The sequence below is a fragment of the Falco rusticolus genome, chromosome 4, assembly GCF_015220075.1.
Source record: "Falco rusticolus isolate bFalRus1 chromosome 4, bFalRus1.pri, whole genome shotgun sequence".
NCBI lineage: Eukaryota > Metazoa > Chordata > Aves > Falconiformes > Falconidae > Falco > Falco rusticolus.
The window spans coordinates 22,314,637-22,336,098 of record NC_051190.1 but is presented as its reverse complement, the minus strand read 5'-3'; the positions used below and the strand labels follow the sequence as shown (position 1 = coordinate 22,336,098).

Genomic DNA, 21,462 nt, shown 5'->3' with positions numbered 1-21,462 from the left:
TGCCCTCTGCCAATTTGCTGCAAAATTGAGGACAAGGCTTGAATTTGCCATTGTGGCGGTCTTGGAGCTGCAGCACCACGGCTGTGCTTTCAGAGCAGTTATTTGCATTGCCTTGATTAGCATGTCACCTGCTTCATTAGCGAAGAAAATTCTCATCCACAGACTCAGCCATTCATGCAAATTGAAGAATACACGGAGATCCTTCCCCTGCAGGACTTTCCATTATTAGCAAAATGGGTAGATTCTTTTTGTTCCTTCCTCTTTGGAAGGTCACTTTCGCTTTCACCTCCAAATGAAAGTTCTTATTTAAAAGACACAATAATCGTCTTCCCAAACTTTAACATGGAGCAATCCCGCTTAAAGAAATCTGATGCCAAACGAAGTCTCAGGTGCATGTAAAGCGGGTGGAAACTCCCCAGTTTCAATACGATCCTTACACTAACTGCCATCTGTCACTGTCACTGAATCATTAATTTTACTGCTCATCAGGGAAATGATTTTAGAGCCAAAAAGCTCCCTACTGTGTATGACCTGAACCTCCTGGGCTCTGCTGAGCAGGTCCTTCTCCTTACATCCTCAGCAAACACTTTGCTCTGAGCACACACGTGACATTTTCCTTCCTCTTCCTTTCCTCCATCCCCGATTTCCAGGCTACACAGTCCTGGTTCCTCGCAAGTCATGTTTTCCCAAATCTAGAAATCCTTCTTGCCTTCCCCCTTTGGCATGCCCATACCACTTTTTCTGAAGGTGGGAGCAAACCAAGAGACCCTCCAGCAAGGCTCTAGGGCACTTTCTGTACATACTCACACCCTGCCTATCACCCAGGAATGAGCCACCTTCTCCCACAGCAGCACCCACCTTCTGGGGTGGCCGCTGTCACACCTCATCATCCTCCAGGGGGTCCCGCCTAACCAGCCCCCCTTGCCCTCCCCCCACCGCCGGGTCCTTGGTGCCAGGAGGAGCCGGATCCTGCTGGCCACCGCCACGCACGGGCTGCGCATCGCTCCTTCACCCCATCCACACCTCTGGCTGCGGTCTGAGAGCATTAGTTTTGTTTCTTGAAATTATCTCGATAATTGTAGCTAGTCTACCCAATTAACTGCGCATGCCAAGCTCAACGCTTCTGAAGGATTCCCCATTTCTGATGTTCCTGAGACACGCCACTGCAAAACCTCTTTGCAGAGGTGGACAGTGAGAGCCATGTACCTTATCTTACAGAATCTCCAGAAATGATGCTCAGCCTCCCACATCCTGGCTTTAAGAAGCTAAAGACATAATTATAGATTCTGATGTCAGGTTTGGAAGATTTTTTTCCACTTGAGAGCCCACAAATTGTGAACCGAGCTTTTTGTGATTTCATGAGATATTTAGCTTTTGTGGAAAAGAATACTTGAAACGTGGCGTTTAAACAGACCCCTCACACAGCATTGCCTTGACATCAATGACAAGTTGCCATGAGGTGCCAGCCCTCGGTCCAGCATGGGAAAGCCCTCACCCAGGCATTGCCCTCGCAAGCCGGGGGGTCAGAACCGCTGCCACCCAGCAGCAGGTTCTCTCCGTTCCTCGCCTCCGCTGCCACGGCGGGCAGAGGAGTTCAGTGCATCCAGAATGATCCAAGACAGAAAGAAAAATAATAATAATAAAAAAAGTCTTTAAAACCAAACAACACAAGAAAAAGAGTAAAAACATATCATGGTTATGCATGAAACCTTCCACGCCGCCACGGACAAACTGCCCTGCTGCAGTTGGCTGCTGCCATCGGGGCGGTGGCTGCGCTTGAGTCACTGCTGCAGCTGCACCAGCGGGAGGAAAAAACCCATTGCTTTTTGCATCTCCCCCCATCTCCTGGGAAAGGACAACCACATGTGAAAACACCAGATTTTACACAGCTGATTTTCACACGGATCACTGCGCAGACTGGGGTTTGTGCTTTTGCTGAAGTGCCCGGTATTTTTGCCTTTTTAAGGTAAAAATGAAGCACCGCTGCACATTCGCAGGGATGTCCTGCTGCAGCCTCCTCCCTCTCACCTGACTGGCAGCGGCTCCGGGAAGCCTGACAAATTTGTGTGTGTCTGCTTATCCCTGGATGACACGAAGGGAAGGAGTGAGTCAGATACACGTCTCTGCTGCTCAGGAGAAAATGTAATCCCGCTCCTTCATTGCACAACCCTGATGGTGGTCGCATCCGTCCTGTTCTCTCTGCACACACCTTGCTAGGAGCCAGCGGCTGCATGGGGGGAAGAGAGATTTGCCAGGATATGTATGGAAATTATGCGTGATTGAGACAACCTCACCAATAAATCCCTGGCTCCGAGACTGCTGGGCAGGCTGCCCTTCTCCCCCCTCCCCCAGATGCACTCGCTGTGCCGTTTCGTGATGACCCGTGGTAGGCAGACGCACCCTTCTCAGACAGTTGTGTGTGCGCTGAGCAGATTAAAGATGATTAATTGTACCAGGTAGTTCCTGCTACATCTTAATCAAATACACATAATCAGCAACGCTCTGCATACACAATACTTGGAGCTGGAGTGTTTTTTTTTTTTTAAACTCTCAGGCACTCCACGCTGAGGATGGCAAGCCTAAAATATCAGTGGTGAGAGCCTGAAGCACCCAGAACCGGAGGGATCACAGGCGAGGTTCCTGGGGCAGCAGTGCCTCTCGCTGCCCTGAGGAAGGACTCACGCTGATTTTAAAAGACCGACCTCTGCCCCTCCTGCTGCAGCTGGGAACAGCAGCACCCTTACCTGCAAGGCCCCCGCCACTCACTTTTCCAGGGTGCGTGGGAAAGCACCACAGCAAACACAACGACGCAGCGCCTTGGAGGGGGAGACAAACCACCAGCAGCCTCTGACCGTAGAGTATTTTGCATCATTTATTTAAATACCTATATTTATGCATTTACAAATTTTCATAACTCTGTAGCTTTTTTCCTTTCTTTTTTTTTTTTTTTTTTTTGTAGACAGTATTGCAGAGGAGTTAGCTTTTGTAAAATGAGGTCCATGTATAAAACTATGCAACGGATTGGAGAGGAAAAAAACCAAACCAACAAGTTTCCTTTCATACTCTCTAGAATCAGAAACCAAAGAAAGTGAGTGAATGGAGGGGGAGACAGAGAGGAAGGGGTGGGACAGACCAACCTCAAACCAGTGGCGCTCTCAGAAGCATTACACATGTCAGTGCTCAGCTACAGGCCTAACAGGATAGGTTATATTTCAGTCGGTGCGATGCCTGTTTGCTAAAGCTTTAGCAGGCACAAAGGTCTCTAATGAAAAAATAAAAGGAAAGGATCCTGCACACTGAGAATGCAAAAGCCTGGACAGCCTCGTGATAGGGTTTAGGTGTTGTGGCACAAAATGCCCGTAGGAGACTGCACCAACTCATCAGTAGTGCGTCCTCATCCCAAACTTCATTTTGCATAAAAAGTTCCCTTTAAGAAAACTTCGCATTTAAAAAACCTGGTATCTGAGCTCTTCTAGCCTCAGTACTTTGAAGAAGTCACTTGAAAAATACCTCCTGCTTTCCTCGTTTGGAAGCTTCAAAGTAATGTTTTGTTTAAATCAATACCAATCTAACAGCTCATGTATTCCCAGTGTTATCTCTGGGAGGAAGAGGCAACAGATATGGCATTGCAAGATATTTACACACATGGTACAAAAATGTCCAAGGGTATGAAAAATCACCAGTTACACAATTTTGCAGCAGCCTCATTTACACCTGTAATTTTATACCATTTATTACATTGTACTAACACACCAGATTCAAAGATGTGCACTCCCTTTAGGACATTCAGGAGTTACAAATATATTGTGATTGCATAATTCATATTGCACAATTGTATAAAAACATAAATACTAGCTATTCTATTTCTTTTTTAAATACAAAATACATGTCACATAGTCAAATATTCTTTTCAAGTGCAATTCAGGTGCTCTCTTTAGTCCTTCCAAGGAAAAGGCAATTTTGATAGTTTTGGCACGAAGTTTAACCTCCGTCCCATGCCAACGGTTCTAATTACAATACGTATGCCCAAAACTTTATATAGTAGCAGTCATATACATATAGTATAAAAACAGGTTATTTACAAAATGAACTGAACGTACACAGAAGCAGCCTCAGTGGTCGGATCTGAGCTCTGGGTTAGCATTACTCGTGCTCTTGCGAGAGGGGCAAGTGACCCCCCCGACTTATGCCGGTTGCTGTGGGTTCACATTCATGGGCGGAGGGTGTCCTAGGAGACCGATGCGCTGTTTCTGCTTCCTCTGCTCTGTCATCTGGAAAATTAAAGAGTTTGCTCATTAGGCCTAGACACTTCCCGTGCGTCAGCTCGCTGAAGGACCCGGCGCTGCCTTTTGTGGTTTGCCTTTACTCTGAAACCCGCTTTCTACAAGCAACGCTCCTCCGTCCGGCGTGCCAAGCGCTAATAGATGAGAGAGGCATCTACAGCTCCGTCCCGTGCACTCATCGGGGCCATCCATGACCTCGCTCGTGTGACTGACTACTGTTTTGCAAGAAAAGCGCTCCGGAGAGCCAGGCGGCCAGCGCGAATTAGCGCAGAGAGCAGCTTGTTGAAACCTCCCCCGTTAGAAATTCTTTGTAACCGGTCCAACGTACCAGGCAGACGAGACGCAGCGGGTGGAAAAAAAGGGGCGAGCCCTCAAGTCAGGCTGGGAATACCCTTGCCTTTGCTGGAATAGACTCGAGCGCTCCCGCTCTCATCAGAAGCGAGCCAACATCCCTTCCCATCTGCCAAAAGCCAAGACACAAGGCAGGGATGGGAGGTTAACCGCCTCACTGCCAGACAGCCAAATCCTTGGCAGTACTTCCCAGCAGAGAAACTAACATTCCTCCCAATTAGTGCAATCATGACTTGAAAATGGATCCTAATGTTTTTATTACCAACATTGAAAAACAGTCACAATCCGATTCTCCACTCTATTTTTTTTTTTTCCCCCCCTCCAAACCTGGGGAGGTTTCTGACAACTTGCATAAGCTGACACGCCACGTAAGGAACTACTCTGGCGTGGGCAGAGTCTCCAGCAGCAAACAGCTGGATCACCGCATGGCACTCCCCACGGCTCCCTCTGCGGCCGCATCTCAGCTTCGGAGGAGCCGACACGTGGGATGGCTTGCAGCAGCCGTGCCAAGGAGGATGCCGGGCAGTGCCTTGCCCCTGGGCCACCGAGGCGAGGGGAGCCCAAAACTGCTCCTCGGGCACCTGGGCTCTACTGAGAGCCCCCACACCCTTGGACGACGTGCAAATGTATGGCTGTGCCACTGCATGCGGTCCGTGGTGGCATCAAGACAGCGTGCACAAGCAGCCGTGCTCATGTCCTGCTCCTGCTGCTCCCTTGCTGGGGCTGAGCACGCCCAGCTGTGCTAACTGGGCGGGCCAGCCGGCTCACCAGGGCTTTGCTGGATCACGCAGCAGCACACCCATGTGCTGGAAAACCTGGCCAGCTTGCCCCGTAAAATAATTTCTCATTGAAGCATAAGATAAAAATTTAGAGTATTTTTCTTAAGGAAAATTAACTAAGTTTCCTGCAACAGTTTTCCTGTAGCACCTACATCCACAACGTGATTTTTTCAGTTTTCAGATACTTCATGACAAACGTCAGCCAATCTAATTGCTTGTGGAAGTAACTCCAGGAGAAGGAAGACAGCACGCTCACACATTTGGTTCATTTGTAACACGCACACTTGAATGTGTTTGTTTAACAACTCCAGCGTCAGCGATGGCGAATAGCCTTCCCGACCCTGACACGGCGTACCTGCTGGGGCAGCCGGCCCACGGCCAACCACAGATGCTCATTGTGGGGACAGGAACTGGTCAAAACAGGCTGTTCTGGGCAACCTCCAAAAGCTCCTCCATGTCCCACCGGCCATGCAGCCCTGTGCACCCCCCTGCTGTCACTCAGGCTAGCTGGGTATAATTACAGCTCATTGAGCCACTAAGGAAAGGACCGGAATACGGTGATTCCTCTTGAAACTATAATTAAACTCGACTGCAGCCCAGTGCCTTGCCTGACCCAAGGGGAAGCAGAACCGTTATTTCACCTTTCCAGGAAGATGACCGCAGCCTCCCAGGCACAGGTCACACTCCCCAGCCCTCTGTACCACGCTTCGGGAAGGCTGCTTTCGCAAAAGGCTCGTAAGGCTTCACAGGCAAACAGGAGCAGGAGGAGAGGGGTCTTCCCATTGCTCCCTGGTCACAGATGCACACACAAGCTACTCCTCTGCTGAGCCAGATGGGACCTCCTTCAACTGTTTGTAAGATGGCCCGCACGCCGGAGATGCAAAGAGGCTTCACTCCAGAAGTGCCCATTCACACCGATTAGCTTCACTGAACAAACTAAAGAGCCACAATTTCACACAGCCAATAAACCAGTTCAGGGGATACATGAATTAAAAATGGAAAGATAAGCAATGACGAGGGACTGTATCAGGTATTTTTCATGCTGTGTAGAAAAAAGGGGTGGTGCACCCTGATGCAGGAGCGTATAGAAGACGTGCCTTTTGAGAAAAGGGAAGAATAAAACAAGCGAGCATAAAGCAGAGAGAGAAATGCAATTGCAGTGTTGATGCTGAACGTTATGAATCCTACACGATGTGTAACTTTGTCTGGAGGGCACAGGACTGCAAGTTGGAGCAACTATAATCTCTATCACATTTACCTGGACAGCGAATCTCTTGCAAAAGCTTTACAGCTGCAGCGACTGTACACCTGGGCCTAAAAGGCAATAAAAGCTACGCACGACATATTGCAGGGGAGCTGTCAGCCACTGGAATAATGCTGACAGGATTAAAAAATTGAAACCAAGAGGCCTGAAGTTCATCTGAGTCAAGCTGGACTCTGATAATTGTACGTAGCTGCACAGATGCATGCTGCCTAGTTCCAAAGGTTACGGGTGAGTTGGAGTTAACTCCGGGAACGGGAGCAGGGCACGTGCAAAGCGCACGAGCAGGATGCCGACCCTACACGCACAGACGGACGCGCTGCCTGCCAGCCCGCTCCACTAACAGCTCCAGCAATGCGTCACGCTTATGGCGACGGAGGTCAGGGGTCCCGGCTGCTGTGAGGGGACCGTCCTGAGCGAGAAGCCAACGTCTATTAGAGATGCCTCACACTTTCTGACAGCGGAGGATGGCGCTGGAAAGGACTTCTGGATGATTACATCTAATCCCCTGCTGTTGCAGACAATTATGTTGTAATCTTTTCTGCACAGAATTAAAGCGTTCAAGATTTTAATGGCTCTTGGTGCACTCCTTTGTGAAAGCAGGCACACTGGATTTCAGTTTCGAACAATTACAGTCTCCAGAAACCTAAGGAGCTTGAAAAGAAAATGAATGAGAGGTTTTCCCTTTATTTAATTACCAGAAAATAAATACAAATAAAAGTTCCCCGGGTTAGTTCCTTTTCCTGGAGACAGTTCCTGATCAGGAGGAGGGATATACCCGTTTGTCAGATAATTGGAGCATCCTGCAACTTAGGCAGGGCTCTCAATAATGGTACTTAGGGGAATTCCTAAAAGCTATCAAAACATTAATGAAGCTGGTTTCCTCTTTAGCTTTTACAGTCAAATAGCTCTCTAAAAGCTAAATCCTTCATTCTTGTTTTCACAAAGAGCGAGAAGGGGTTTTAGTGCTTGGTCAGCCAAGAGCTGCAAGCTTCAGAAATAAATGCATTCTGGTTCAGAGCTGGCTGTGGCCGATGGAAGGCTCCCGGTGACTGCAGACCACTTTGAGTCAGACCTTTCAACAAGAAGACCTAAGACACATGTTTCAAGATAATTGTTTCCAGGCGAAATAGCAAAACCACTACGCAGCAAGTATTAAAGCACAGACAAAAAGAGCAACTGCCTCTTATCCTCCAGCCTCAAAACCAACAAGAGCAAGGGGGTCTGTGGCACAGACTGAAAATTAATTACATCCAAGAGCAGCAAGGTCTTCTGCCCCCAGTCCTACACGTTAATCCCTTCCTTGTGCTCCGTGGGGTGCTGGGTAAGCGGGGCCAGCTCCATCAGAAATGCAGAGCGTGATCGGAAGGCAGGGAACCGGGATGGCCATCAGTATTGGCTTCCAGAGACTCATGTCTCCATGAAGGTGACTGGCTTACGGAGAAACCCGGCCAGCCCCACGCGGAGAGGGGAAGCAGGAATCTGATTAGTATTGGAGAGAGCTGTGCCAACTGCGCCACAATACGCAGATCACATCTGAAGAGATAACAAACCAAATCTGTTGGCCATTTCTGCCCTGGGCAAGTCCATCGATTGCCCCGGGATACCAGCATGTGCAAGTCAGCAATTAATTTTATTCAGTGCCGATATCTATATAAACTTAATTAATTGAACCATCTGGCTCAGGTTATTAATCCATAAAGATAAGGAGCTAGTGGCTTTGCCGCCACAAGCGGCTCCCACCAAGGCAGGCAGCTGCGTTTGCCCTTCTACTTCCAGTTAGGCTGCGATCCAGTTAGGATGCGGACAGCATGAAGCAAAGCCCTCTGCCTCTGTGGCTTTCACAAAGCCATCGCTGGGTCTGGGCTGGGAAGAATCCCCACCATTCCCTCGAGCCTCAGCCAAGCCAAAAGTTAACGCAAGTCCTCAAACTCTTGCTGCAGAAAAAAACACCCACTGCACTGAAAAAAATACGCAGAGGTCTAGCAGTGTTCACATGTTAAGCCACAGCAATATATGCCACAATGCAAAATATTTCTGTGGGGCGTCTGGCTATGTTGCAGTCGCCGAATGGTATCTGCATTAGCAGGACACCGATAGCACGGAGGGGACCGGTGCAAGCTAACCACTCAAACATTCCTCCAGTTTCTCAGTGGGTTTTGAGGTCCATGCAGCAGCCCAGCATTTCTATCAGTATCACACCCTCTGACTTACAGGCTCGTGCTAAGGACTTTGGGTTAAAACCCATAACAACAACCACCACCAACAACAATACACAGGCTCCCTGCACCAGCGAGACCGATTTAACTTCAGCTTTGACTTTTTTAATGCGCGTTTTCCCTTTCTGGAGGTGGCCACTTCAGACTACACCAGTTCAGTTAGCACTGCCAGGCAGGTCAGCTGGGGTACAGGGCTTTGGAAGGACATTTTGTTTGCTCACTTCTTTCCTAAACAAGAGCTACGTTAGAAAAGTTCTTCACGGGGTTTGCAGAACCCACGGAGCTGTAAAACACCGCTTAGTACAACAGGCTCGCAGACCTCTGTCCTGCCCGTTGTTCGCAGCCAGCACTCCCTTACCTGGTCCTTAAGCTCTGACAGCTGGCCAGAGAGGTTGGTCACAAGCTTCATGGTGGACTCCAACTTCTCCTGCAAGTTCCTCAGCTCGTTCTGCTCTCCTTCCGAGTCGCTGCTCACAAGCGACATGGCCCGCATCCGAGGGAACCAGTCCAGGTTTCGCTCCTGAGAATAAGACGCGAGTTCACAATTAGCGTTTGCCAAATGGAAACCTGCGCCCCAGTGGCTCCATGCAGACAGATCTTTAATGCCACACGGGGACATTCCTCAGATACACAAGCTCTGTAGTTATTTTCATTTGCATCTTACTGGAGAGTCTGCAAAATTGCCTGCTAGAGGCAATGAGGCACTTCAGACCTAACTACTGAAAATTAAGGCTGCTTACTGTGGGCTCTCCCTTCGCAACAACTCCCTCTCCCCAGCTGTTTCTCCTTCAGATACACTTCAGTGCAATACGTGGACACTGGACATTAAACCAGCACAGATTTCACATCTGGACAAACATTCTCCAGTGCTAGAAATCTGCTGCCACCTTATAGTTTTTTAATTTGTGTTTGTTGATCATTTTCTGCTGATAAAGCTGGTTTGCTATTTTGGTCAGGCAAAATTTGGCTGAGCTTTCTAATGAAAGAAACCACGTTCAACCTGGAAATTCTTTCATTGCTGAGATACTCCCTTTTTAATGGAAAAGAAAAAAAGAAAAGAAATATTCATATTCTGACTGCTGGCTCAGGCTAAAATGCGGGACAGATTAAGTTACAACAAATTGCTTATTACAAAATTTTCATTCAGGCATACCAGTGCTCTGATGGTCCATGTTTAAGTTACAGTCAGGAGCTTCAGTGGACATGTGCTCAGTGTCATTGGTATGTACACAGAGGCTCACACATACACTCACGTACACACCAGTGACGTTAAAAATAAAAGCAGGAACGGAATAGAAAGCCACAAAAGAGGAGGAGGGGTGCACACCGCATCTTGACACCTTAAATTTCAACACCTAACTGGTTTCCTATCTAGTCTGGTTCTCCTCCCACGCTGAAGATACTTTCTGAAATGGAAGTTAAACTCGCGCTGGATGAGATAAGGATGTGTGCACTCTCATAGGTGACACTGCAACAACTGGTAGGATTTTTTTTAACAAACCAAATGAAAAGGTAACAGGCTACTGGATTAACAGCATCCCGAACCAAAGACTGATCAACATCACTAATTAACGGTGACCAAAGTTCACCCCGCTTCACAGGCCAGGCTCTTCACTGGGCGCTCTCTCAAACTCACGGCTTATTTTCATGGCGCTGCATGCTCTCTTTGGCTTTTTGCCACTCCCTGCCTAAATCTCTTGAACCTGCTCCCCCCTGCCATGCTCCCTTGTTCCCAGGAGCACCCATCCTGCTTAAATCAGGGCTGTGCACCTCTACAGAGAGTCACAGCTGCGTCCTTTCTGCAATTCAGATGCAATGCCAAGACTCATCATCTTAAATTAGTTGCTTTCTGATCTGCTCGGAGTTTACTATTGCTGAGATTAAAAGGCAGAAAGCAGGCCCTTTCCCATGCAGCGCACCACAGGATTCCCACATGATGCAAAACTGCCAGGAAGGCTTTTTTCTCCTGATCTCTGTTTACAGGGCAGATGGTTTCTGCTAATAAAAAAAAAAATATAAGTACAAAAAAAATAAGCCTTTATCAAGACAAGTGCCAAAATATTTTGGACTTTAGGAAATGACAGTCCCACAATTAAGATTTAATAGCAGTAACAGGGAACATTTCACTGTCTTCTTCCAGTCATAGTAAAACCCTCATTAGGGAAGAGGGGTGGGCTCGCCACTTGTGCTCAGGTCCAGTGCCTCCCCAAAAAAGTATTTCCCCTCCCCACCCACCCAGGGAAGACAAACTAAACCAACTGCTAGTCCCTTCCCTGCTCTCCTTCAAGTGAGAGGGCTTCAAGGACAAGGCAAATTAAACTAAAATACAATTTATATCCACAGGTTTGCCTGGACCCTCAGGTCCATGTCCTGAGGCTTCTGGGCAGACACAGAGCCCTGAAGCTCCTGCCCACCTCCTTACCAGCTGCAGAAACAGTCACTTCACTTGCTCCCAAAGAGGCCAGCTTCCCGAGCCCATCCCCAGAGTGCTCCCAGGTCCCGTCCTTGGGAAGGATGCAGGGGACAAGGGGAGTGGTACCTAGAAACACCAACCTTTCCCTACCTGCAACATTTTATTAATATCCCAAATGTTTTCTAAGGTTACTCTGCAATATAAGCAAATGCAGTAGCAGCTGCAGAGGCTGCAACTTGATTGTTACAGGCAGGGAAGGTGACGAGCAGCCTCGGATGGCGAGAGCATCGAACCAGCAACCACTACAGCACTGACAGCTTCTTTCATACTCGCTGGTTTTCTGAAAGCCCCAGCCCTTGAAGTCACTTGAGTACGGGAAATCTTGGCTTTCACTTGAAAAAACAACAAAGTGCCTCTCTAGTTCTCATGGCAATGGTCAAAGATGAAAAACAAAAATGCTCCGTGTGAACTCTGCAAGCTGAGAAAGGAGAAGGCTAGGGAAAAGGAGACAAGACTCATGGCCCCCCGGGTGGTCTCCTGAGCTGTGAGGGCAGGGATTCACTTTTGAGCCTGGAACTGGCAACACCCCTGCTAAATCCTGATCCACCTGTGAAAGAGTTAATGGGGGCACCTGGAAACTTTCTGTGCAGAGACCTCGGACCTGGACCTCGGCATCACTTTGCCAAGCCACAGTGTTGGGCTGGCCCCAAGCCATGCTCCCGGTCAGGTTTCACGTGGGTTGTTGGCACGACTCAAACCCAAAGTTCAGCTGGAAGCATGCAGCTGCCCCCCTGCAAGAAATAAGGGGATGTGCCCCTAAACAGCCTGGGCAAACACCTCGAGGTGAGGAGCCGTGGGGACAGACGTGCAGCTAAAACTGCTTTGAGGCAGGTACAAGATGCACTGTGCTGGCTGAGCTATGGTGAGTGCTGGGACTCTCCGGAGAGGGCAGCAGGGATGCTGCCAGCACACAGTGGCACACCTCTTCCTCCTCTGCACACACATTATTTTGCAACCCCTTTGCATGGGAAACCTTCAGCCTGTTCCTGCAAACGCCACCGGCACCGCAGAGAGAAGCTGGAAAGCCTGGATGTGACCAGCTTGCTGAAATGCAGATTTCTGCCACAACAACTGCCCTTGCCCATGCTGTGTGTGTGTGTGTTTTCTTTTCAATAAATAAATAATGATGCCTCAAGCAGAGATGGTGAAAACGGAAATAAGCAGGAATGCAGAAAGGTCAGTCGCTGCTGAGCCCGCTGGGCTGGTGTGCAGCACCAGCCCGGCTCCCAGCCCCGCGCCTGCCAGCAGCGCTGCTCTGCAGAGCGCCTCTATTCAAGGGTGAATAAAAGATTTATATCTTGATGATCTAGTTTCTGCTGAACTTTAGCTGAACACCGGGCTGCCTTTAAAGACACAGCCTTCCATCTTTCACTGGGGTTTCAATAGTTTTCGAGAGGCACTAAGTGAGCCGCAAAGGGAAAGGGTCCCGCCTGGATCCCTTTTTCCCTGCCTGTCCCTGGTCCCGCCGCGCGCCCTGCTCGGCTGCTGGCACCTCGCATGCCAATGCAGTTATGTGCTGTCTGCTGTGGTCCTCCTGCCAGCGCAGGCACCGGGATCCTGGTGTGCAGTCAGCTCCCTCTTCCCGTCACAGTCGCAGCTTCCTCTGCTTCAACAGACGAACTGACTAAAGCCACTGACGGATGCTGGCTAACCACAAGTGCTGGGTTTCGGGTTAGCTCTTTTCTAGGTAAAGTTGGAAAAGTCCCTCTTGTAAAGTAAATATCATTAAATCTCAGACATGGGGGCGACGCTGACCATCCACGACTGGAAATTTGAAGAAGAGGAAGCAGCGCTGCATGATGCAGATGCAATTCATTCTGAGAAGCACCCGCTCCTCCCTGCTTCTGCCGAAGAGTTTATTCTAAGAAAAGTTTCTGAGGCAACCTCGGCGCGAGCCGTGCCAAGAGGTGCATTAGCCCCCGCTCCTCACGCAGGAGCCGGCTGCTAATGGCAGGGACCGGGGCTTGTCCTCACCTACGGCCGGCCCAAGGAAGTCACCGCTTCTCTGCTGGGTCTCCCTTTATTCAGCTGCCCCTGGCCTAATACCCACGGGGTGCTGAAGGGCTAACCCAGCACTCACCACAATAAACCCCTACAGCCTGCTGTCGGAAGGCTGCCCAACAACCATCATTTAGCAGGGGAAGGCGGTGGCCGCGAATTTCAGTTTCTGTCACGTGTCGTTAAAAATCATACCCATACAGCTGATAAACAGCTTTGTGAAGCGCTTTGAAAATTAGGTTTTTTTGTTTGTTTGTGGTGAGATGAAACTCCTCTTGGCTCCTTCTTTTGCTTCCTGGAAAAAGCCCCACGTCAGGTTCTCCCTCTCCTGCCAAGGACTCACCACCACTTCTTCCACACAAACAGCACCCGACCGTGCCCCCGCTCCACGCTAAGATTATTTTCAATTCCTCATGTGCACCACTGTCTTTAAACAGGAGGCTGCTGAGATAAGGTTAATGGTATAAAAACCTCCTTTTTCACTGTTGCCACAGACAAAATACCCAAGTGGCTTTTACACTAGTGCAGAGCAGGGAACCTGGGAGACAGACACCATTTCCGGAGGTGGAAGATGACCGTGTCCCTGTATGGAATGATCCCCCCTGTACACCCCTGTGATGCTGTGGGTGGCTTGTACAAAGCCAGCGTTTTGTTTACCAGCAGTGAAGTTACCCCGCCAAGCACCACGCAGCTCAGTGTGACCAAGGCAGATGGCCCTGGTGGGAATCCCTGCAGGCCATCCCCCTACCCCTGCAGAAGGGACAGTGCCACCTCTATGCAGCAACCTACTTCGGGCTGTTTGGACCCACATTTTAAGTGGGATGCGTTAAACCACGCTCAGCTGGGCAGGACAAAACAATTAAGCATGCAAAGGCTGAACAAAGAGCTGCCGGTGGCCATGGCTGCAGTCACCCACCTCCTCTTGTGCAATGCACCCGGCGTGGCCGGGGCAGCCTGTGGACCACCCCGCGGCATGGGGTCACGGGCACTGCCAGGCTGGAGGCGGCACCGATGACTCAGGGGATGGCCACCGCGCCCCAGCCCCGGGCCACCTCCTCGGCACACACAGCCACACAGGGCTTTTTTGTCCTGGTCAGAGTTGCAGACCGAGCAGTTTATTTTCCCCAGTGTCACCCTCGGTGGTTTCCAGCTGGAAGCCTTCCCCCTCTCTCCCAGACCCCAGCAGCGAGGACGCGGCACCCAGCCTGCAGGCTGCTTTGGGATCCACCCGCACCCCAACACGTTGTGCAAACAAACCCTTCCACCAACATTACTCCTGTTTCCATCGACCCCAGGCCTTTTTTCTGTATGCGCTCAGCCAAAGTGACACCTTTGGACTCATCAGTGAGGACGCTAGCCTGATATTCCCAGCACAGATGCCTGCCCAGGTGGATTCTATCAGGGAAAACCAAGAACTCGGCCGTGTAAGGTTAATACCAGCAACAGGAGGGTGGTTCTGCCGCAGCACGCTGCAGGGCACACCAGCTTGCACAGCTCCGGAGGGCAGAGCACACCAACGCTGCATGGGAAAGGGGAGGTTGGCCAACCATTTCTCCCCGTGCAGTTTCTGGCTTGCACCTTAACGCCGATTTCAAGGGTGGAACGGGTTGCTTCCCTATCTAAATGCAAAACTCAGGACCCGTGCCTATGACACAGTGTTTCCAGCCGCCAAGGGCCTTCTGCCAAAAACACCTCTTGGCTCTTCTATCCCTCTGCTATTATTTATTGTTTAACCCTGTAATTATATTGGCTAATTCCAGTAAGGTATCTCAAGATGCAGCTTCTTGGGAAGATACCACTAAATTAAGCGCTATCGGCTCCCGGTTCAGATCCTGACCTCAGTCGTCCTCCCGGCTGGCACCCAGCGTCACTGCGACTGGGAACCCTGAACCCCCAGTTCCTCGTCTATAACCAAGCCACTGCGTGCAAGCTATTTGTACAGGCTGCTCCCTTCTGCGTCTGCAATTGTTTCCGTAACTATTGATCCGACAAATCTTTCAGAGTCGATTTTGCCCCAAAGTACATAATTTTCAGGCACAAATTACAAATGAAAATACATGTGAAATGAAATACACAAAAATATGTAAAAAAAGGTTTCTAATGCTTTCTCAGACTGTAATTTCAGCTGTACACGTCTTTCACCAGTGCTGGAATCATTAAGCCCCCTTTAAATTGCTTTGGGTTTGAAGTATCATGGTCTGCCACTTGTCATTCCCATGTGCTGCAGTTCTAACCCAGCCCTGGCCATCTCCCACCAAACTATATTTGATGCAGAGCCCGGAGACACAGTAACCCTTCAAAGTCACCGTCACCTGAGCCTTGTGCGGGCTGTGAATCACACACCCCCGCTGAGTTTCAGAGCACAGCGACAATCGTGGCTGCGTGTTCGGCTCCTCAGGAGAGGTTTCAAGTTGAACTTGCACTTCTGTGAGAGTGTAATTTTAACAGCCTGGCACTGATGATACCTTGCCTTCGCCTACTAGGAGGCTACGTCTTGGCAGAAGTTACAGGCTACGCTGGACACACAAAACAGTAACAAGAAATACTTTCCAATTACACTATAGCAGATAGCTCAAGACAAAAAGAAAAAAGCCCAATGATATATTTAATTCTCCGATTTTGTACATAGCGTTAACTAGGGTGCAAGAGGAAATCTTTAGCCTTCATTTCCATTCCAAATTCTTTTAAGGATATCTGCACCATCACTCCTATTTATAAATGGTTCATTTAAAATGCCAACACAATCCAGTTGAAGGCTCAAGACTCAGTGCTCTCGATCTGGACATGGGAGCATGGGCAATCCCTTACACCTCTCTGCCTCGCTTTTGTAATAAAGGTTAATGACACGTATCCTGCTTGGTGCAACAGTAGATTAAAAATCTGTGGAAACTGCAAGAGGTAATTAGGAAGGTTTGTGCTAAAAACTTTCCCAAACAAGCTTTTATTTTTTAATACGCACATGTGCGAGCACACAAAGACTCAGAGCCATGTGACTCTCCCCCACGCCGATCGGACACCGATGACAAGCTGTACATGCAGATCCCCAGGTCAGGGTGTGCGTAGTTGCACATGCAAGTACGCGTCTGTGCAAGTGACAGCGCACTGCAGCTGCATGCACAACAGCTTATGAATGTGCACAAAAGCGAAGCGTGTATGTGGTTTTCTACGTATGTATTGAGCTTCAGACTAAGCATTTTTACGTATTATAAATGCCTGCAAACAGCTGTGCATAGCAGACCTTTGCCAAGACTCAAGTGACAGCTGTACTGATGGGGCTGCTGCTAAGGAGGCTGCCGCAGTAACTGCAGGCAAATGCAGAAAACTTAAGAAGAAATTCTCAAGACAGGGTGGGTAGATAAGAAATTTAAATGAACTAATCTGCAGGGAGTTGCACCGAGTTCACATTAGTCATTTGGGTGTGGATGTCAATGTCTGGCCAACACGATAAGTGGGTCCCCCCACCTCCTACACACATGGTATTATTCAGACATCACCTGATCTTCCCTGGTGACTACAAAGCCACACAGCAGCTGAACCTTACGCCTTTGTTCCTGGGAAAGGCAGGAGGCACCAGACTACCAGCTCTGCAGCACCATTAGCATACTTCCCAGATAAACACTTTTCAAAACGCATTGATCCATCTTGAAGCCTGACTATCTTAAGTGCACATCTGCAGTGATTTAGCCAGATGAGCAGAAGTTAGGTCATCAGGAGGGTTTCATAAACACCAAGAATTAAAGACCATTGCTATTACCGCTAGATGTTTTCTCACATCCTACAGTACCACCTGTGATGTTAAATAGATACTAGGAGGCAGCTCAAGAATGCCTTTGGAAGGGGAGCTGCTTCATGCTAAGCTTCCGTTGTCTGTCACCTCCCAAGATCCATGAGGTTACCAGCCTCGCCAGTGCTGGTAAGGACTTCAGGACAGCGGGTGAGTCACCGCAGCAGCCCGGCTGTGGAGTGAGCTCAGCTTCTACATCAAACAGAACCAGCACTCCCATTCCTCCCCTCGCACTGCTCTAGCAATTCCCAGCAAAGATTCTTAAGATAGCCCAAGTTTTACGTCACATATGGTAGCAGGCACGCTCACCTTACTGACAGGAGCATTACCCCTATTTACAGGGGGAAAAGCTGGCGATGACTTCCAGGACTCCTATCAGGAGCCGGGACGTGTAGCTACAAGACCACTGCCTGACAAGCCCTGGCTTCCCCGCCGCAGCACACGGGGAGCGTGAACACAGCCCGGCGGGGATCACAGGCACAGCAGACCCACGCTCCTGTCCGAAAAACGTCATGGAAGTTATCGTTACAAATCAGTGCGAACAGCACGGTGGATTAGATTTTATTCTGTCAGATCACTGGGGGTTTTTAATTCTTATTTTGATCAGGCTTACAGTGCTCAAAATACTTCTAAGCCCTAAACTCTGTTTCCAGGCTTAACTGTTGACTTCTTTCTGCATGCTGTGTTTCAGCTTAATGAGCTTCTATCCACGATGAAATACAAAATTCACTAAAGAAATGTAGTTAATCATTGATTTTCAAGGCTACAATTTCTTTTTATGCCGGGTCAGATTCCTGCAGCGTACAAGATGAATTTATGGGCAAGATTCAGCTCTGCCATCCCCAGTACAGTGGATATCCTCAAAATTGCCTTTCTACACACATTATTTTTAGACAAGAAAACATGAAAATTCAAGATCACTCTTAAAGCTTCTGAATATTCACTAACCAGCATAAGTGAAATTGTCCAGGATTCTTTTGATACCACAGTGCTTAAAAATATCTTTAAAGCGCTGTTACAAGCCACACTGGATGCAACTCACACACTGATGGTGGATATAATTTTAGTGTCCTCAATTTTTTATTTGTTCTTTTTTATTGGGTTTTTTTTTTAATGTTTTGTGGTGTTGGAACAACCCACAAATACTAAACGGCAGAGGGAATTTTTTGGAAAAAAAAAAAAAAGGCAGAAATCCAAGAGTTTTCTAAAGATACTCTGTTGGGAGTCAGAGCAAAGGTGAAGTGTATTTGAGGTGTATTCTGTCACCACACTATGATGGGGAGCACATTATGCTTCCTACCCTCAACTACTAAAAATGGATATAAATTGCAGTTGAACAATGGTACCACATGAACAGCCCATGGAAAAGAGATGCCCCATCTTCGTCATTATCAAAGATGTTAGACTGCCACCTTCAGTCTGAAAATGTGGGGAGAAAATCCCTTTTCAATCTAACCATGCCATAAGTAGGCTTCCCAGGAGAACCTGGTAGCTGCAGACATGAAGCAACCACAGGTTCCCATCCACCCTCTGTACAAATACGAAATAAACCATCACCTCCAGCGGGTCAGTCTCAATCTTTGGAACCACTGACATATTTAAGGCTTTCCTTTTGACCATCCTTCTAGGTTCATGGGATGAGACAGAAAGCTGGAATAAAAGATGGACCATGCCCCAGGTTACTCCTAGATACATCTTCGGCAGAAAAAAAGGATTTTCTGACTCTTACATGAGTATTTAAAACAGGTCTGGTAGAGAAATATATTCATCATGTTTTGCACTCAGATTTTCTAGGGCAGAGAAGAATGTTTTTAATGTTAAGGGATGATGGAAAGAAATCGCTTCCGATTTCCAGAGTAAGCGTTGCCAGATCAGTCCTAAGGAATACGTCAACTGCAACACGCTGCTGGGAGCCATGGTGCCAGGGCAGCAGCAGCTGGAGCTGCCCCAGTCACGCCTGTGCCAGCTTGTGGCAGACCACTGGTGTGCAAAGCAAATTTACTTCCTATTCCACGGCTCATACGGCTGCACCACGCTTTCAAAAGCATTGCAGCGAGACCCTGCTGTTAGTTCTCAATTTAAAACTGGCTCATGAAATGCAAAAAACCACCAACTACAAGACATACTCCAAGCTTCTACCTAGAGCATATAGTTATATAAAATCGCATCTGCATGAGACACTCGGTCTCTGCATAATTTATCCATATTCCCATTCAACACATAGTAATTAGCTCTTGCTGACACCTCTATGAATGGTAATTCTGATGAAAGTTCTCCAGGTTTTGTGTTTATTGGTTCATTGCAAACATTCCGTGACTAGTTTTTTTGTTCTTATCTAATTTGAACTGTTAAACTGAAATAATAATTCGGTAATAAATTGTTCGTTAATTGATATTTTTTTTTAAAAGCTAATTTTAACACAACACAACATGGCCTTTTACAAGGAGAAACATTTTAAAGAGTACAGTGCTTTCCCCCAAAGTAATGCTTGCTGCTGTGGGATAAATAAAGGGAGCAATATAATCAGTCAGACTAGAAAGCAGCAGTGATGTACTTAAGTTATCTCACTGTGCTAATCCTCTATCAGGTGACTGCTCACAAGATTTCTTTAAGCCCTCATTACAGAGGCAGAAATCCAGAACTAGAACATACACTGTAGTGACCCCAAAGTAACTTGTTTAACCTCTAAGAGATCTTGGTGCGATTTACACGCTGACTGGGCCATGACAAATTGCCCGCTTAAAGGAAGGTTGTACCTCTGCAGCACAAGAAGCCACAGACAAGTGAGAAACGTATTCTGCTATTTATCTGTCTGAAGGCAAATAAAGAAATAACTAACTGAAATGTTATAAACCAGAAACAGCTTTTGCTAACCACCCAGAAGACACACAAATTACTAATTGGGGTTTGGGATCTAATTCCAGGAGCTCTGAGCCTGCAGCTGGGCAGAGATGAGGCTGTTAATTCTCTCATTAAGAGGCCTTGCAATTGAGCAGATATCAATTTTAGTTTTTTCCAATAATAAGCTAAAATTGTGAGAAAACAAATCCTACAAGTGAGTTGAAGATATTTATACTGGAACAGGTTATAACCTGTTTGTTACACTTCAGACACTTCCACCAGCTTGAAAATAGTCCCTTAAACATCAGCTTTCAAAACGGAATAGCTTCTCTTCACCTGATTTAAACCCAGGGAGCCTACCACCTAGCCATCAGCGCTCACCGCCACCTACTCCAGCGTACACGGTGAGTGGTTCAGAGGCTGAGAAGCTGCAGGTACGCAGATGCAGATCGCCGTGTGACTGCAGTGCTGCAGCACATCAGCTCCCACGAGTGCCCCTGCCTGCACCACCCGTGCGCAGCACACTGCACTGTGCTGCCATCAACACAATGTCTTTTATCGAGTTGCCTTGCCAAGTCCATCTTAAGTATATTATCTTTAGAAGATGCTTCTAAAAGGAAGCACATCGGATTAAGGTTATTGCTATAGAAAAAAAAGTCTTACTCCAAGTTTTTGCTTGCAAAATAAATACAATAGAGTACTATATTTACCGATTAGTGGTCTAATCTAGAAGCGGGGTATGCGGGGGGAAGTAAAACTCTGCACTCACCTTGATCATTTCTGCCACGTAACTTTCTGGTCCTGTATATTCTGTTGAATCTTTTACTTTCACTAACACAATAAAGCACAAATAATGCCACATATTGTGCTCTTCTTTAATGTGCTCTTCAAATGTGACTGTCTTGTTATCAAACTTATCTCTTTCCAAACCTACAAGAATGACAAATGTATAACCTTTAGTATTTACAAACGGGAACTAAGCAGATGAGCTCTAAGAACAAAACCTGTTTCTGCAGTCTGCTGTGGTTCTTAACAGCTGCAATCATTCTTAAATGAACGCTGGATAACAGGGATAAACTCCCTAACAAATGCCCCCAAGGTAGTCAGAAGAGGAAAGAAGGCATAGCAAGTACTGCTCATGCTTATTACATGTAACAGAAAACTTCTGGTTAAAAAAAGGTAGCTACCTTGTATGCAATCAGTTTGTCAGATTTCATAACGCATCTCCTATTTTTAGGCAAAATGATACCAAAAGCAACATTTGCTTTGCCGCAAATTTCCCAAAGGTTACTTCTGTCAGTCTGTACGTTACACAACTTCTGCGTGGCCATGTCACCTAACTGCACCGGCCTCGAAGACTCGGCAGCGTAATTCCCCATCTACTGATGGGAAAAACTTTCACAGGCACTACTCAGCACTCCGCACCCTTGGAAAAAAACCAACTGTTTATAAAAATCTCTCCCTTTCCAATAG

General features: G+C 47.7%; 1 protein-coding gene across 18 annotated transcripts in view; it reads right to left on the bottom strand.

Annotated features, from left to right (window-relative positions):
• Window positions 1-2,935: 2,935 nt before the first annotated feature.
• The window catches only part of ITPR1 (inositol 1,4,5-trisphosphate receptor type 1), a 183,542-nt gene continuing 165,015 nt past the window's right edge, over window positions 2,936-21,462 (bottom strand). For all 18 annotated transcript variants that reach the window (XM_037386283.1, XM_037386287.1, XM_037386292.1 and 15 more), the window contains 3 exons: window positions 20,759-20,919; window positions 9,252-9,413; window positions 2,936-4,271 (listed from right to left, as the gene is read on the bottom strand). In XM_037386283.1, coding sequence (XP_037242180.1) covers window positions 4,185-4,271; window positions 9,252-9,413; window positions 20,759-20,919 — 410 coding nt within the window. In that variant the 3' untranslated portion in view covers window positions 2,936-4,184. The remainder of the gene's footprint in view (window positions 4,272-9,251; window positions 9,414-20,758; window positions 20,920-21,462) is intronic.